At 49.4% G+C, this 18,228-nt stretch overlaps 1 protein-coding gene across 2 annotated transcripts in view; it reads left to right on the top strand.

Annotated features, from left to right (window-relative positions):
* Positions 1–15,598, top strand: part of SCML4 (Scm polycomb group protein like 4) — an 83,090-nt gene extending 67,492 nt beyond the window's left edge. For both annotated transcript variants that reach the window (XM_081094716.1, XM_081094717.1), the window contains 3 exons: positions 2,887–3,174; positions 11,220–11,365; positions 14,122–15,598. In XM_081094716.1, the coding sequence (XP_080950842.1) occupies positions 2,887–3,174; positions 11,220–11,365; positions 14,122–14,247 (560 nt within the window). In that variant the 3' untranslated portion in view covers positions 14,248–15,598. The remainder of the gene's footprint in view (positions 1–2,886; positions 3,175–11,219; positions 11,366–14,121) is intronic.
* Positions 15,599–18,228: the final 2,630 nt, after the last annotated feature.

Here is an 18,228-nt window from a genome sequence, read left to right as displayed (position 1 = left end):
GTGATAGAAGGGAAGTGCATAAAACACCTTTTGTTGGCCCTGCTTTGCTGAGCTGGTGGTCTCCTCTTGTTTAATGAGAGGTGCCAGGGTAACAAGACAGCTCATTTCAGATGAGAAGGGACTTTCTAAGAACCCAGAGACCAGGACCATGAACGCCGTCTGCCCGTGTCTGTGTGCAGTGGCTGGGCGCTCGGGCTGGACGATCCCAGGTCTGCTGGCCCCATCTGGTGTTCACTCACCAGTCAGCCACAAAACCGCTTGAAAAGTGTAGTTCTCTCTCCAAGTATAGATTTGGTGCTTCTTTTCCCCAGCTTTAAAAAGTAGTTTTAGGTAACAAACGATCCATATGTCCCACTTTATTAAATTTTTAAGCTACTAGAAGTCTATCTCTACAGGGGATGCCTTCATGGCTTGAACAGTGTAAAGGTTTTGAATAGCTAGAAGAGAGAAGGAAGGACCCTCCCCTGAAGCTTTTGGAGAGAGCCTGGCCCTGCTGACACCTTGATTTTAGGCTTCTAGCCTCCAGAACTGTGAGAGAATACATTTCTGTTGTTTTAAACCACCAAGTCACTGGTAATTTCTGCAGCCTTAGGCAACTAATACACCCAAGTCCCACCTAAACTCATCCCCTGTCCCACCAGAGGGACACATGTAACACTTAGGGACGTGCTGGGCTGGGCGTTCTGTGAAGGCCCTTTGCAGTCCCGGGGTTGGATGATGGCCTTCATTGTATCAGTCAGGTACCATGTAAGCACCAGCGCCCCTATTAATAAAGGCGAGGAAGGCTGTTTTCATTGCGTTTGAGCAGATGCACCTCATCAGTTCTGAAGGGCACCCTGGTGTGCACCTGACCTTGATGTTCACTCCCAGAGCCATGGCTGGGGCTTGGTGGTGTCTCCATGGTTGTCCACCAGCTGACTTCCGAATCACTGGCTCAGCCTTTGCTGAGGAGAGGGCTAGTGCCTGATGCTCTCTCGTGTCGGTTTGAGTTTCCAATGAATTCATTTGGATCATGGCCTTTTGATCTCATCCATGGTTTCTAAACCAATCACATTCTGTTCCCTTGTTTCCCATTTCCACACATTGTCATAGGAGAACAATTTTCCATCTGCCTCTGTGTTTTCCAACTATAGTGCAGATTGGTGAATTACGTCATTCTTTACCTTAGACTATCAGAATTCCATAGACATATTTAATTCAGATTTAAAATATTGAATAAACAGAATATTTCAGTTCAATTTCTTTTTCATTATTTATCATTCATTTACATGAAGAATTTATATTTAATCCTTTATCGTCTGAATTTTAATACATATCCTGCTAAACTGGCCCAAATGCCTACTCAACAGATATTTATTGAGTGCCTTCTGGATGCCAAGCACTGGGAGCTGCTTCCGCAGGTACATCAGGGCACCTGCCCCTGGGGACACAGAAAGGACTAGTGTCCCAGACGATGAGAACTCGCTTGTAAAGAGAATATAATGACAGTTTTACCACTCACTGGCTTAAAATGATGCTGGCTCAGAGTAGGTGCTCAATAAATGTTTAGTATTTCTTCTTCTCACTCCATTCATGAAACAGCCTCATACATAGCTCTGTAGCCTGGTCCCTTTTAGAATCTTCCTACTGATGTCTTCTGACCCAGAGGGAAGAGATGCAATATAGTCCATCAAGGCAAAGGTACCGCGTTCTAGGTTTCTGAAGACACCTTGCAGCCCTCCATTAGCCACAAAGGGTGAGACACAGGGCGCACACATCCTTAGGCTGCTCGGCTCACTCATGTCCTAGCAGCCAAAGTGTTAGTCGGACTTGATTGTACAACACTCTCAAGAACGTGTTCACACCTGGCACTGGACTTCTGCAATGACTTTAAAAACAGCTTTATTGAGATGTAATTCATATATCATACAATTCACCTATTTAAAGTGTTCAACTCAATGGTGCTTAGTATATTTGCAGATGTATGCAGCCGCCACCCCAATTGTAGGACATTTTCAGTACTTCAAAAACTATATACCGTTAGCTAGCATCCTCAATCCCCTCAACCTCCATGCCCAAGGCGGCCACTAATCCGCTTTTTGTCTCTATAAATGTGCCTATCCTGGACATTTCATAGAAGTGGCACCACTAATATGCGGTCTTTTGTGGCTGGCTTTCATGTAGCATAAAGTTTTGGGACTTATCCACTGTAGCTATATCAGTCCTTCGTTTCTCTGTATGCCTGAGTAATATCCTGTTGTGTGGATATACCACAGTTTGTTTAATCAGTCATCAGTTGATAGGCATTTGGTCTGTTTTGGCTAGTATGAATACTTTTCTGTAAACATTCATGCACAGATTTTTGTGTGAATATTTCTCTTGGTATGTATCTAGGAGTGCATTTGCGGGGTCATATGATAACTCTATTTTAACCATTTGCGGAAGAGCCAGACTGTTTTCCAAAGAGGCTACACCATTTTACATTCCCACCCGCAGCAGCGTATGAGGGTCCGGTTTCCCAGCATTGCCAGGTGAGGGGCGGTGATGGCGGGCCAGAGAAGAGAGCGCAGGGGGATTCAGACGTGCCGGGACACCGCCAGAGGGGCCGAGCCATGGGGGGTAGGGGGTAGGGAAGACTTTTGTTTGAATCTTATTTCCAAGTCATCAATCACCAAGATCGTTACTTTCCCCGAGGACACACCTCCCCATCCAGAGGATAATATGCTTTGTTGGTGAGGCGGGCGCTTCTGCTGGGCGGTGAGCTACCTGGGATTATGCCGAGGGGCCCCTTCCTCATCTCCTGTGCTCACAGGCGGCGGCCCGGCTGCTGGGGATGGTTCGCCAAGACTGGCCAGGCTCCCTGGAACCGCTCTCTGATCGCCGCCTCTCTCCCTGCTTTCCGCTTAGCCAGGACCTTCGCCGCCGCAGAGTGCCGCCTGGCGACCGCTGCGGGCATGAGCCGCTACAGCCTGGACCCCTCCGGCCCCGCCTTCGGCCACCGGGGCTCCGTGCCCCCCGCCTCCGCGCTGTACTGCAAGAGGCAGAACTCCGCAGATGGCCCCCTCGGGGGCGGCCCGGCCGCCGGCGGCCCCCGCACCAGCCCCCTGTCCTCCGGAGGCCCCTCGGCACCCGGGCTGAGGCCCCCAGGCTGCAGCCCCAAGAGGAATGGGACCTCTCTGGAAGGAAACAGATGTGGTAACGTAATGCATGCATGGGCCCCCCCCATGTGACTTCCCTCCTGGGCCGGTGGGACCACCGCAGATGGGGGAGGAGGGGACCCTGGCTGTTGGAACGCGGGGACACTGGGAAATCAGAAGTTTCCATAAGTCCCTCATGAATGTCTGTCGTTCTTGAACACAGCGGAGGTCAGGCTGTGACGATAAGCACAGGAAATGAGGCATTAGAGAGGAGGCGAGGCTGTAGGAGTTAGCAGACTCCAAAATTACGGTGGTTCAAGTACCATAGAAGTTTATTTTTTGTTCAAGAGACTAAGGTGGGTGTTCCTAGCTGGTGGGTGCATCCCTAGGGGCCCAGGCTCTGTTTGTGGTCTGTCACCCCCAGGCCTCTGAGCCCCAAGCACCCAGCGGTGGAGAGGGCAGGAGCAGGTGGGGAAGGCACAACCTCCCGGAGCCTGGGCAGGTCGCATCCCTCCGGCTCCCACGTCTTTGGCAGGAGATGGCCATTTGGCCACACGTCCCTCTAAGGGGGTCTGAGAGGCGTGGACTAGCTCTGTGCCAGGAACCAGATGTTAGTAAAGAGTTTTGTCTTGCGTAGTGGGTGACACCGGTGGCTACAAATTGGTAGATGGGCAGAACCAGAGTTTAGCCAAATGCCCACAGCACTGGTTGTGACACCACTTCTGTCTCACCTGTTACAGGTCGCTTGTTGGGATGTGAAGTACAAAAGTTCTGTCATTCTAGGGATAGCTTAGTGTCCATTCTGATTTTTTTTTTGTGTGTGTGTGTGTGTGTGTGTGTGCTATTTTTAAAAAATCATTTCAAACTCCAGAAGCTGTAGAGCACAGTGGATAATCTCATGGACTGGGAGCCGGATGACCTGGCTGGAACCCTGGATCTGCCACTTTCTCTCTAGCAAGTCTGACCGTTTGCAAGTCTGAGCTCTGTGCCTCAGTTTCCTCACCTGTGAAATTGGAGTAATAATAATAGCACCTACCTCCTAGGCTTGTTGGGAGGATTAAATACTAGATAAGTTCATGTGTGTATTTAGTACAAAGCCTAGGACAAAGGAAGAACTCAGTAAATGTTAGTAGTTGCAGATCACATGAACATACCCCTCCACCGAGCACAGCTCATCCACTCAGGGGCTGAGAACTGCTGAGAAAGGAGGCCTAGGCCAAGGAGGCAGAGTCTGCATCCTGCTCCTCGAAACCTCCCAGGGGCTGGCGGTCTTCCTGAGCAAGCCGCGTTTCTGTCCTGAGCCCTGGCTCTCTCCGCCAGCAGCCCTGAGAAGCCACAGCAATTAGCACTTTGTGTGATCCAAGGTCCTCGGTGTACTCCCCTCAGTGAGCTCACCCATCCCGGACGAGGCCCTGCTGGCTGAGGATGGAGAGGGAAGCAGGGGCCCCTTAAGGGGGAGGCAGTCCTGAGGGCACAGCATAGACCCCCTCAGCCAGGGCGGGGGCTTTGGCCAAATGTAGAGGCACCTGTAGGCCACTCCCCAGCACTGTCACTCAGGGCCATTGGCCAGGAAGAAGATTTCAAAAGCGAGAGATGCTGTTCCATCTGATCTCTAAGAACAAGAGAAGGGAACAAGATCTGGCACAAACCAATGCCTTAAAGTAAATGAGGGGGCAGCATTTATTTCCCAGGCTTATCCCCAGAGTTAGAGTCACATCTGGCACATAGTAGGTGTTCAGTCAACATTCACTGTACCTGCCCCCTGCTGCCATGGCGCCCAGAGCCCTCATGTTGCTTCTGGCTGTCAAAACCCTCATTCCTGTGTCCCTCTGCCCTTCACATGTCTCTCCTCAACCCAACTGCCACTCGCTCAGGGTGGTGATCACAGGACGCCACCTGATTGAGGTGACTCATAATCCTAAGAGGCCGCCTCTAGTTGGTGACATCTCAGGCCCTGTGTCCTAAGTGTAGGATTTCAAGCAGTAGGAGGAAGACACGATTTGGGTGGAGAGAACCATCACTTGCTGTAGAATTGTCTGCCCCGTCCCAGTCCATCTGGTCCCCCTGGACCGGGGAGACCCAGGGCCCGTCAGAGGGGTCTCAAGGGAGCTCAGCTCCCCAAGTCCCTGGCTGCCTCTTTCCCGTGGAGCCCTGAGATGTCCTCCCACCCCAGTTTCAACCATCCTCCTGTCCTTTATTTTGATTTCCACCAGCCTTTGTTCTCCTGGAATTAGACCCGGAGGCAGGGCCAGCTCTGAGGAAGCCCTCTCTGTCGGAGCCCAGGCTGTACCCAGGAGAGCACCCCTTGCTCAGGACTCCTGCCTCCCAGGGTCTTGGGGAGGTCAGAGAAACAGCACTCCAGTTCCCACTGCCTTCCATTCCAAGCAAACCACTAACTGTATCCTGAATATCGAAGGTCTCTTTTGCAACTTGGAAATATTAGTGAGAACTTTGCCTGATACCCTGAAAATTAGAGTTGTTCATAGGCAGCAGACGCCCTAGGGCTGTGGGATGTTCAGAATCACAGCCACCAGCCACCCTGGAGCAAAGCTGCTGCAGGATGAACAGCTGAGATTCCTGGTCGAGCCTGTGTGATACACCGCAGAAAGTGAAATTATTTACCCTTTGTGGGCGCATTAACTCTTTAATGCTCCAAAAATCCCTTTTACTCAGTGCTTCCTTCAGGGTGCTAAATGGAACCACGGATACCAGAAAGAGCTAGCCAGCCGTACACACTCTCAGCATCCAGATGAAGGAAGGGAGCTGGGAAGGTCAGGGGACAGAGGGCAGTGCTGACATCTCTAAACTGAGGTTTCCTCTTCTGCTTGCATCTCATTGGCCAGGATTTAGTCACATGGCTATGAGCTGCAAGGGAAGCTGGGAAATATAGTTTCCATTCCAAGCAACCATGGTCCCAGCTGGAAATTAGGGCTTCTATTACAAATGAAGAAACGGAAAAGAAAAAAAAAGATACTGGTTAGGCAAGTGGCAGCCTCACCACACCCCATGATTAGGTGTGTTCCTTCTCTCCTGCTTCCTCCACTGCCACTTGGTTTCCTCGTCTCTAGCACTTCCTCTCTCCGGTTCCATGGTAGGAACCAGACTCCCAGCTTCGTGAGGTTTCTTGCTCATATTTGTATCCTCTGCAGCCCCAGAAGAGGGGCCTGCTTGTTCGAGGCATAAGCTAAATATCTAGTTATTGAGCAACTAACCCTCGGAGGTTCTAGGGGAGGGGAGAGGGGAGGGGAGCAGACAGGACTCCAACACCCCAGTCTCTTTAACCGGGGCCTCTTTGCATTTGCAGAGTGGGGCTTTACGTATGCTTTTCTTGAACAAAATTTGCACAGCTAAACACATTTGGAAACCGTGGAAATAAACCATGGGGATTGAGTGGCAGTGTAGTAAGTAGAGAAAACTATTGGCCTCCTTACCCCTTGTCACCTCGCTGCCTGCTGGGGGCCCTCTGAGGGCCATTCGTTTTCCCTGTGCCCAAGGAACTGCTCGATATCGCTCCGAAACAGCATCCCCAGGGAAAGCAGTTGGTATGAAGGGTCCCAGCCCCTTTAAGAGGGTCTGACCCAAGTCATAAACCCTGGAAGGAACCTAGCAATGGATTTCCCCCCCGTGGTGCTAATCAAAATGGATGAAAACGACAGAGGCCAGAACACTGCGTGAGGCTGCAGGCAGGGGAGTGGATATGGATGACGTGACAAACCTGTGAACCATCCCTCTCATGTGAACCCTTACCCTGGCCACCTGCTGTCTCGATACATCACACCTGTCACCTCTGTCAGTGGACTCGGAAGGGATGTCGTCACAGGACACATTTACCTGTTTTTTTTTGCTGATACTCAGGGGAAAATTCAAGAGCTCTCTCCTGTCTCTCATCCAGGACATACTCACCGAGAGCCATAAGGAGGCTGCAGACAACAAAAGCGTCCTGACTCTTGCCTTTAACAGGACCTGCTGTAGAATTCCCAAACACAACTTCAGGTCCCAGCTTCAGAATCAAGACACAAAATAAACCAGACATTGTTATTAGCACCCAAGTGCTTCCCATGAGTTGGAGTTTGCTTTCATAGTGTATGGTGTTCGGTGACGGACAGAGACAATTCAGCCAGAAAAAGGGTGGGAGCAGCACTGGATGTGATGTGGGTGGAGTGTCTGAAGGCACGCCAGGGTCTGTTCATTCTGGGGGGAAGAGTTGCGCCCACTAAGACTTAGAGAGATGCCAGCAGAAACTTACTGAGCACAACATGCCAGGGGATCTTCTCGGGTCTAAGGATGGAGCTGACAGGGTGCAGCTCCAGAGAGACAAAGAGAATAACTGCACAAACTTAATCACAACTGTGACTTGCCCCACAGGACAGGCATGGATGCTCTGAAAGAGTCAGGTAGGGAGGTGTTGCTGGGCCTCCTCTGGGGAGTCAGGAAAGGCTTCCCGGAGAGGTGACCGTGGAGCCAGCTGGAAGGGGTAGCAGGAGTTGGCCGGGAGGGGCCGTGAGGAGAAGGGGTGAGATCAAGTTGCTGGCCCAGAGGTCACAGTGGTGGCAGGGAATGAATCAGCCCCGCTAGGCCTCACTTCAAGCCTATGGCCTCTCCTCATCTCTAGAGGCGTCCTCTCTTCTCATACAGGCAGGGCAGCTGGTCTTGAAGGAATAAAAGAAAAACTTGATTAAAATCTAAGAACTGGGCAGGCCCTCTTCTGTCTAGCATCTCCCTCACCTCATAGCGAGGACTGTTGTAATAGAAACAATGAAAAACAACACTTTTAAATGGCCTGATGCTGCCCAGATTGCGGGCTACCCCCACACCTGTGCACTGCATGCCTTGTTTCTAGGAAGGGTGCATTCTGCGGGAGCAGGTGAGGAGGAGGAGCTGAGGACAGATCCACCCTCCCCATTGCCTTCACCCTGTCTCCTCCCAACCCAGCTCTAGCTGGGGGGCCGAGGGGCTCTACCGGCAGCCTGAGGAAGGGCACCCTAGTTCCCTTTTGGACACTGATAGGCTTTCCTTCAAATGCTTCTTACCTGGCTCCCGCCCAAAGCTACGCATTCCCTTGATTCTTACAATACTCTTGAGAAACAAGTTGAAGAAACAGAGGCCCATAGAGAATGATCAGGGCCAGGAAAGGGACCAGGAGCCTGGCTATTGATTCTTCATCCGTGGGCTTTGCACATGGACACAGATGAAGCTCTCAGATGTGTGAGAGGCTAACCCGTGAGTGTGGCTCAGGGCAGCCTGTGGTGTAATGGGGCTCTGCAGTGTCTCAGGTGGAAGGGACCTTTGAGGTCCTTACCAGCTCCCTTATTTCACACCCGAGAGGCACAAAGATGCTCATGTAGCTGGTGGATGGTAGGGATTTCTGACTCGGAGCTCACTGCCCATTCCCTTTTTCTCGTGACTCCATTGTTAGCTAAGAAATTTTCTCTGACTTATGAATGCACAAAAGGAAATTATGCATGTACTTGTGGGTGTGTGTGTGAGGCAGGAGAGACTCGGAGACGGCAGTACCAGTGCCTGTGCTGTGAGAATGCCGGGATTGCTTTAAACCCCGATTCATAGTCATTCTACTCCCGGGGAATGTGAGTTCTGCTTAGAAATGACAACAGCCATCTTTAGTGACACATGTGTTCACAGTCGGGTTTCACTGTCACGTCTCCAGCAGCCCGGTGAATGGACAGGACCATGCACAGCATCCTCTGTGCTGGGGAAAGCCGCCTCCCTAAAGGCCCTGGGTGAGCACTTTGTGTGCTCTGTTCCTTTAGGAGCAAGATTTTTTTTCACGTCCATCACATCTTACCACTGTCCAGTCACGTCTGCCTGGCCGTACGCATTCGTCTTCCTGACACCTTCACAGCAGATGGAGGGGCGGGTGGATCCATTATATCTGTGAGCAGAGGTCTCTGCAAAGGCTTTACAAACCTGCTACCAGAAAGTTCCATTTCTCTTCCTTCTAGAGCAGCGGTTCTCAACCTGTGGGTCGCGACCCCTTTGGGGGTCAAACGACCCTTTCACAGGGGTCACCTAAGACCATTGGAAAACACATATATAATTACATATTGTTTTGTGATTAATCACTATGCTTTAATTATGGTCAATTTGTAACAGTGAAAATACATCCTGCCTATCAGATATTTACATTACGATTCATAACAGTAGCAAAATTACAGTTATGAAGTAGCAACAAAAATAATTTTATGGTTGGGGGTCACCACAACATGAGGAACTGTATTACAGGGTCGCGGCGTTAGGAAGGTTGAGAACCACTGTTCCAGAGGGAGTCTGTGTGCTTTGGAACTTGAGCACCTCCAGGGGTGTGACAGGCTTCCTGCCGCTCTCTGTCTTGTACGACTCAAGGCCTCTTGGAGAGGCTCCCAGGCCTGGCTGCAGCCCTTCCAGCCTGGAAAAGTGAAAAATGCCCGCAGCGAGCAGCAGGCGCCAGGAGGGGGACGCTCTCCCTCCAGGGCCATCACCTGGTGCACCTCCTTGTAGAGACACACACCTCCCTTGCTCAGCCCTGTGCCATGGCCTTGCTCAGAGGAACTCAGGCTCCCATGGATGAGGCTGTGAGTCGGCCTGGAATTTCTCCTTTCTATCAGATACAGGAAATTAGATTTGCCCTCTGCTCTGAACACTCTAAAGTCATTCTTGGCAGCGTAGACTTCCAGCCTTTGTAATCAGAGCATCTATTATCACCCTAATGCCGAAGCTCTGATGGGGTGGGATCCAGAGGCAAACGTGACTCCGTGACGCCTCGTCCCCGTGTTGGGTGCAGATGTCGTTAAGGGCTGTGGAGTCGTCTCCAATAAGCACACATCTGCATTCAGATGGCTCCAGGGGGCAGTGACAGTTTCCCGGCAAAAATGTCCCGTGCCAGACAACCTGAGGGGACTCTTCCAGGTGCAAAAGGAAAGGCAGGGAAATGTCAGAGAAACCCCAATTCTCAACCAAACCATTACGTATTTAGGATGGACCGGAAATGGGAGGCGGTGCTTTTCTCAAGCACCGTACAGCGTGGAGGGAAGAAGGGACAGCAGAGAACCGCTGTGCCCTGAGGCTGGAGAAGGGAAACAGAGCAAAGGCCCCCCCCCCCCCCTCTAATATAGGCTTATTCTGTGGGAAAGCAGCCTCGTTGTTCAGAGCCTCAGCTTTTTTCTGGCCTGAACGTGGGATTAAGGATTGCCCGCTCAAGGCTCTTGTGTAAGTTATTTATACTGTTTCTGCAAAAGATATTGAGTCATTTTACATTGATTGACCCAGTTTTTATAAATATATACTTAGAGCAACGGAGAAGCCAATGATTACAGACCCCGTAATGAGAGGACAGCGTTTCCCACCACACATTTTGCCCAGGACCTGGTAAAGAAGAGACATGCTCAGTAGATGTTTGTGGAATGAATGGGGGGAGGGGAAGGTGAAACATCATCCTCAAGGATTAAAATATAACTGGAGGTTGCAGACAAGTGCGTGCATAATTGTAATGCGAGGCAAAATGGAAAGCATCTTTTAAAAAAATAAATATTTTTATTGATTTCAGAGAGGAAGGGAGAGGGAAAGAGAGATAGAAACATCAATGATGAGAAAGAATCATTTATCGGCTGCCTCCTGCATGCCCCACGCTGGGGATCGGGCCAGCAACCCAGGCACATGCCCTGACCGGGAATCAAACCTCTTGGTTCATAGGTTGATGCTCAATCACTGAGCCACGCCGGCCAGGCTGAAAAGCATCTTAAGAGAAGAACAAATGAAGATTTGGGGGTTAAAGGTGAAGGAAGGTGGCGTTCAGATGGCAGGACGCAGACATGCTGCCCTGGAAGGGGTCTCCCTGGGCTCAGATGCTGGTGGAGCCTCCGTGGGAAGGAGGGAGGGTAAATGCCTCCTGGACAGAAGCCAAAGCCCCAGCTAAAGGTGGACAAGGGAAGCTGGAGGGACACTGGGTCATAACCAGGGTGCGGCCACTCACAGCCTTTCTCTGTCACAGGGGGTCACTCAGGCCAGCACCTTGGACTTGAGGGCCAGGTGGGAGCAGGCAGCACAGGTAGGGGCTCAGGCCCTTGTCCTGGTGTCTAATGATCTTGCTCTCCATGCTCACCCATCCAGCCTCAAGCCCTTCTCCAGACGGGCAGGACGGCAGGCGGCCAAGGAGCAGGAACCCGTCCACCTGGACCGTGGAGGACGTGGTCCGGTTCGTGAAAGACGCTGACCCGCAGGCTCTGGGGCCTCACGTGGAGCTCTTCAGAAAGCATGTATGTGTGTGGTAGGCCTGGCCTGGGGGAGGTTGGGGCGGGGGGGGAGGCATGGGAGAAGGGGGAGGTTCAGGGAGCTGGGGGCTGGGGGTGGTTCTGAACTAAGCTCTGGGGGCACCACTCAAGGAGGCCAGTTCTTCTCAGAGCACAATCACCACTTAGTTTGTTTTAGAGGGATATATGTCCCATCTGTTCCATCATTTTGTGATTTAATAGGAGTGCCTGTTTCCTGCCCATCCATCCATCCATCCATCCATCCATCCATCCATCCATCCATCCATTTGTGCATTCAACAAATATCTATAGTCTACCTACGATATGCCCGGCCAACTGTTAGTGCCTAGTCCTAAACTGTTTGAGGATTAAGTGAGAAGATAAACCTGAGTGTTCAGCATGGTGCCTGGTTTTTAGGTAGCCTTCAGTTAGCAGGCATTCATATAATCATTTAGGAGATCCTGAAATATGTAAAGGTGGTAAATGAAAAAAAAAAGATAAGAATTCATACTTTACCTACCAAGCTTACTATGTCAGTTTTCTATTGCTGTTATACTCAATTACCACAAATGTAGTAGCTTACAACACTTTAAAAATTTTAATTTACTGGTTAATAAGGTTATATAGGTCTCAATGTACAATTCCATAATACATCATCTGTATATTGTATTGTGTGTTCATCACCCAAAGTCAAGTCTTCTTTTGTTGCCAGATATTTGACCCCCTTTACCCTCTCATATCTCGCCCAACCAAGAACAACACAAATTTATCACTTTACAGTTCACTGGGTCAGAAATCTGGCAGGGGTCTGGCAGTGAGGTCAAGGTGCCAACAGGGCTGACATTCTTTCTGGAGGCTCTCAGGAGAATCCACTTCCATGTTTTTTCCAGCATCTGTCTACCCTCATTTCTTGGCTCGTATTCCCTCATCCTCACCCTCAAAGATATAACATTAAGCAGGGTCCTCCTCAGGCTGCTGACTCTTCTGTTCTTCCTTTCTTCCACAATAAAGGACCCTGTGTTTACATTGCTCCCACTCCCCACTGACCCACGATACTCTCCCTATTATAAAGTCAGCTGAGGGGCAGCCTTAGTTCCTTCTGCAAACATACTTCCCCTTCGCCAGGTAACCTAGCATGTTCACAGGTTTCAGGGATTAGAACAAAGATGTCTTGGAGCGAGAAGAGGGAGCATTCTTCTGCCAACTACAGTTACCATTAATTTCCCCTGCCTGTCTCTCATTTTATTTGGTGTTTCTGTTGAGAAATCATCCTCTCAGATCTGGGGAGGATCTTTATCTAACCCGACACTGACATTTATTAGGGATATATTGGACCTCACCTAGCAATGGGCCTTATGGGCAAGGACCGCAGGGTGGGTTATGTTTAGGCAGAGCTGGGTGGGAGGAGCCTGGCTGTGGTCCAGAGCGGTGGGAGACGGTGAAAGTCTAGGGGGCGGGGTAAAGGGAGACTTTAGGCAATGAGGCCCCCGGGAGGGCCCACAGATGAGATTGGCCCACTCTGCACTGTGCCAAGGACATGGAGCGTGAGTGACACAGAGTCAGCGCTTCCTCAGAGTGCAGATGCAGGAGAGGGACCGGTGGCCCTTGCAGTTACATGAGTCCTGTAACTGTGCCTCCTCCCCAGCCAAGTGCCCCACACTTCTACCCTTCATTCCAAGTGCCCTGAAAATAGCACTGACGGTCAGCGAGGAAGCCCAGCCCTACCAGGTCCATGAAGTCAACACGCGTTCTGAAGGGCTACCATTTTCAGAGACAAGTGGGAGCAATGCCAGGACCTCAAGGGATTGGCATTTCCTTGGTAGTTCTTTGTGCTATACCGCGAGATGAAGCAGGTGCATTATTTAGTGGTGTGCCACCCAGCATTACTGACAGGGCCAAAAAACACTTGAATGCCCTCATAGGGTGTAACTAGCAATCTGGTGATCAGCTAAAGGTAGGTGGGCTTACCCAGAAAAGAAACAAGAGATTAGAGTGGTGGATGGAAGTCAGGGCCTTATACCAGCACCTGGCAGGGGCCTCACTGCACTGAGGTCAAGGTGCCGGCAGGGCTGACATTCTTTCTGAGGCTCTCAGGAGAATCCATGGCTCAGGAGAAACTAGTGGGAAGGGAACCACTAGTTCCAGGGTCTAAGGGATGACACTTTGTCTAAGCTTGGGCTGCTCTAACAAAGTACCATAGCCGGCTGGCTGTGAACAACAGCAATTCACTTCTCAGTGCTGGAGACCAGAAGTCCGAGGTCAGCCTGGTCTTCATCTGGTTGCAGATTGTCATCTTCTCATTGTATAAGGACACTAATCCCATTCATGAGGGCTTCACCATCGTAACCTAATTACCCCCAAAGTAACCACCTATTGGAGGTTAGGATTTCAACCTATGAATGGGGAGGGGGCCAGGGGACACTCAGTCCATTGCACACGTCTTGCTCATTTAGCCCTAGATTGGATGAAGAGAAAGACATCATATGTGAGATATTGGGACCATGCTGGAGTTATGTTTAATTCCTTCAATCCTGATGAAGTAGGACTAGGAAAGATCCATTGTATTAAATTACCCCAGGGAGAGGAGCATATAACATTTTTGCTCTATCTTTTAAAGAAGATATTGCGTTGCGACTAAGAACATGTTCCTAAGTACATCCACATTCCCTTACCTCACCCCCTGACCACACTTTAACTTTGGCCACCATTTGATCACTCTGACCGTCTTCTGGGTTTCCTTTGTTCTGATCCTGTCCCACCAGGAGATTGACGGCAATGCTCTCTTGCTGCTGAAGAGTGACATGATTATGAAATACTTGGGCCTGAAGCTGGGACCTGCGCTGAAACTCTGCTACCATATTGACAAACTGAAGCAGGCCAAGTTTTGAAGGTTTTTAGAAGCTAGAAGCAAAAGCCAGCCAGCAGATCTCAAGATCATCTCTGCCTTACCAACATCCAGCCACCATGGAAAAACAGATTCCCTTCTTCAAAACAACAGGCACAAAGACGGGGTCTTTTTACAAAACTCTTTGCCTTTTCAAAAAGTCAACCTGGCCCATTTCAAAGGCTCTTTTGTGTTAATGATTTGCCAAAAAATTACAAAAATGCCTATGATCTGTAACATTCCTAACAGGTTGGTTGCCATCAGAGTGGGTCCTATTTGGACAATGAGAGAGTTGGGAACTGAGTGCAATCACCCAAGGAGAACCCTGGAGGGTTCCATGGGTGTGAAAAGAACCTTGGTCTCCCTCTGCAGGCCTGTGGCCACGCCCACCACAGCACCACCTGTCTTTGACTGTGACCCGGGGACCTATCATTGTGAGCCTTGCTTGATTCAGCTCTGGAAGCTGTCTTTGAAGATAAATGCCTCCCCTTGCACTATCTGGAAAACTTGAATTCTTTTGCTCTCTGAAAGAAGAAAAAAAACCCTTTTCTATTCCCAGTGATCTGAAGTACTGTGTTATCCCACTAGAGGGCAGACTGCTAATGAGATTTCAGGACCCTCACTCCTGCAGGCGGATAGTTCTGTCCTCGGCAGGAGGGCTAGGGCTTCTGTGAACAAGATCTAGCCTGCACAGCATAGGGAACTTATTCCAAGGTCGGCACCACAGATTGCAAACTTGGGAAGAACTAATTACCTCCCACAGGTAATTGGAACGAAACCGTCTTCTAGAGGTTCTAGTTCTTAGCCAATCATTATTACGGACTGATGCACAAGCAGCGAAGGCAAGAAACTGGAAGTTCATTCTTCCCAGATGGGGCTTTGGAGTTTCTTCTCTTCCAGAATCCTTACTGAGGTGTCGATACATCGGCCCGCCGAACAGTCTTAGCGACATTTAGCCATGGGTGTTTCTTTAAAAAAGAAGAAGAATGTCTCATCTAAGCTTTGAAATGGGAGTGTTGATTGCTAGTTACATTGCTGGATTATGGAGTTGTATCGGTGGCTAATTTTTCTAGTCCTTAACAAATACGCAGACATGCTATTATTGGGTTTAATGCAATTTACAGAGAGGTTTTCCTTCTTCGCTGTGGAGTAATAGAAAAAAATTGATTTTCTGTCCCTTTGCAGCTGTGTCCAGGGAAGGACGATGCATCCACAATTTCCTAGGCAGAAGGACAACTTTGTCTTCATTCTTCTTATCCTTTTCCCTCTCTCTTTTTTTCCTTCATCTTTCACCGAACAGAAAACATATCTTCAAAATGAATTCACCTTTGCCAGGGGCATATCCACTTTCTTAGAAAAAAAAACAACCCGTAGTTGGAGGTGAGGAGATGAAGATCAGACTTTGCAACCTGAAGGGTGAGGATCAAAAAGAACCTCAGGGTTTCTCTTGGCCCAAATATACATTAGAAAAGGCACGCCCACCTCCAGGAGGCAGCCTGAGCAGGAATCTCGGCTGGAGAGTGGAACAGGCTGGGATTTCAGCCCCCTCACCCCTCAACCAGTGCCCCTGTGCAGGACATGGCCTGCACAAACCCCAAGGCAGCCCTGGGTAGCTTTGTAAATTGATTCTTTAGGAATTGGTTAGAATTAGATGAAGATCATGAGAGATACTCCATGTCATGCTGTGAGAGTCCGGAAACCTCACGACAACCCATGTTTCTCCACTGTTTCTGCTCAACCCTCTGAAACTCATGGTGCCTCTTCCATCAACATATACCTCATTTAGAGACTTTCATAACTTCCCACCCACCCTCACTAGCACCTCCCTCACTACAAAAACATGAGCACTGTGCCCCCAGGTTGAAACCATCCCCAAACAATGTCAAAGAGAGACTTTGGGTAGTTCTCAGGAGTGGGAGATGTTTCCATCTCAAGTCTAGGAGAAAACTGGATCCATGTTCACATGTAACTGCTCTCATGGAGGTGCTATCTCATTTTGCATTAAACTTTAAGCAGGACAGATTGCTGAAGCCATGATATTTAAGGTTTGACTTTTTAAAAATCTCATTACTCTTAAAATGAATGCTGCCATATCAGAGAATAGCCCGGGGAGGAAATTCTCCTTTGCCTGTTTTTGCACTGGAATGCACTCAGCCGACCAAATCATTGTAGCAGTACTGCAATAATAATTAATTTTCACCCCTTTCAAAAATCTTGTCAAACCAGGCAGCCAAATAGCTTAGCAAATGTAAAACATGCCAGGCCATTTCCTCTAAACAGACCTTAAAGAGTCAGGCCGTGTGCGTCGCTCTTGTCTAAATGTGAGCTTATTTGGGGCCCCACACTTGCACAGATGTTGTAGTTGTTATGCCACTGTCGTAGCTTTGCTTCAGGTTGTGACAAATAACGCTATAGTTTGCGTATTTCCAAATTAGAGAGTGTGTGTTCCTGTTCCATGTATTTTCAATTATACTTTTCTTTAAACACTTTTTAAAAAATCTAGACACAATGCTATTGCCTAAGGCGTTTTAAATATTTTATGACGCACATTATTCCTTTGGTGAAGACTTCAGGTAAAAGACGTGAGGAGAGAGAGAGTGTGTGTGTGTGTGTGTGTGTGTGTGTGTCCTGACACTGTAGTTGGAAGAGCCTTAGGAAGTGTCTGGGAGTGTGTCAGCTACCATATGTGTTTAGTTAAATTTGTGTCCCCAGCTTTGTAACACGGAGGCAGAACGCGCTTACCTTCTATCGCCAGCAGGGGGCGCCCTGGAGGCAGCTGGGGGCTTCTGGGCCTACCCAACGCCCAGATGACTGAGGCTCCCTGTGACTGAGGGGAGAGGCCCAGCCAGGGAGACCTGTAGGCAAAAAGCAATATTCTCCAGCATCTTGCTCACTGCCCACCAGCGTGGACACTGGCTCCTGGCATTTCCCTTCAGCAGGGCTGCCAAGCTTTTTTCCTCCCAGTAGAAAAAGGAGGGAAGGGCCCCTCCGGAGAACCAAGTATGATATTGAAACACATGGCAAAGGAGTGCCGAGCTGAGGCTGGCTTTGCTTGAAAAGGAAATCGGTGAGGGAGGGGAGACAAAACCATAAATTTCCTAGGAAAACCAGAAAAGGGCACCTCTTCTAACAGTCCCCAGCCCCTGAAACTGCCATAACCTATTTTTTGTATTTACATCCTGTATGAAATAGTTCTAACTTTTTAAATATTAAAATTATTTTTAAATTGGTTTGGGTTTTTTTTTTGAGATTGCTTTAGGAGAATTTTGTCATATATCTGAAGATAGTTGGAAATGCTCAGAGGTGACTAGGAACTGGAATTTAGCCATTGTCAGTAGGTCTTGAAAGATGAAAAATTGTGTTTTCTTTCTAAAGAAGCGGCCAGGTTTCTATGTGTGCGAGCAGAAGGCGGTGCTCTTCGATGTTTGTTCTGCTGGGACACTTTCTCAACTCTTCTCCGATGGGGTCTCATTGAAAAAGAAATCTCAGATAACAAAACGTGGGAGGGTGAAGGAGTAGATACATTCTTTAAAATGCATCTTTTGTGGAGGGGAAGGGGAAAACCTGCCGGTGGGTGTGGATCATAAACACACTCCAAGCTCCGAGCAGAGCTGCCTTGTCTCCTGCGTCTGCCTGTGGCAGGAGAAGACGTGCCGAGGCCTGGCGCTGCACCCAGCAGGTGGTGGGACACCCAGAGGTGCGCCCGTTCCTGGGGGCGCCCTGTGACGTCAGTCCCGCGGCCACACCCGCACCAGCACCTGAGCTTCCGGCCTCACTCCCGCTGTGCAGGCTCCCAGGGTGTCCTCCCTCCTCCTCGGAGATGATTCCTTCACGGACAATTGGAAGCTGGAGTTTTGGAAACGCAGCATTTACTTGAAAGAGAATCGCTCTTATTTAGTGCCGCCAGTTAAATATTACGGAAACATGTCTGCTAACAATTTGCTTTGTGTAATTTGTTCTAATGCTAATAGACAGCAGCTGGGAC

The sequence above is a fragment of the Myotis nattereri genome, assembly GCF_964212035.1.
Source record: "Myotis nattereri genome assembly, chromosome: 6".
NCBI lineage: Eukaryota > Metazoa > Chordata > Mammalia > Chiroptera > Vespertilionidae > Myotis > Myotis nattereri.
Note: the sequence above shows the minus strand (reverse complement) of the source record. Positions and strands in the feature narration are given on the sequence as shown.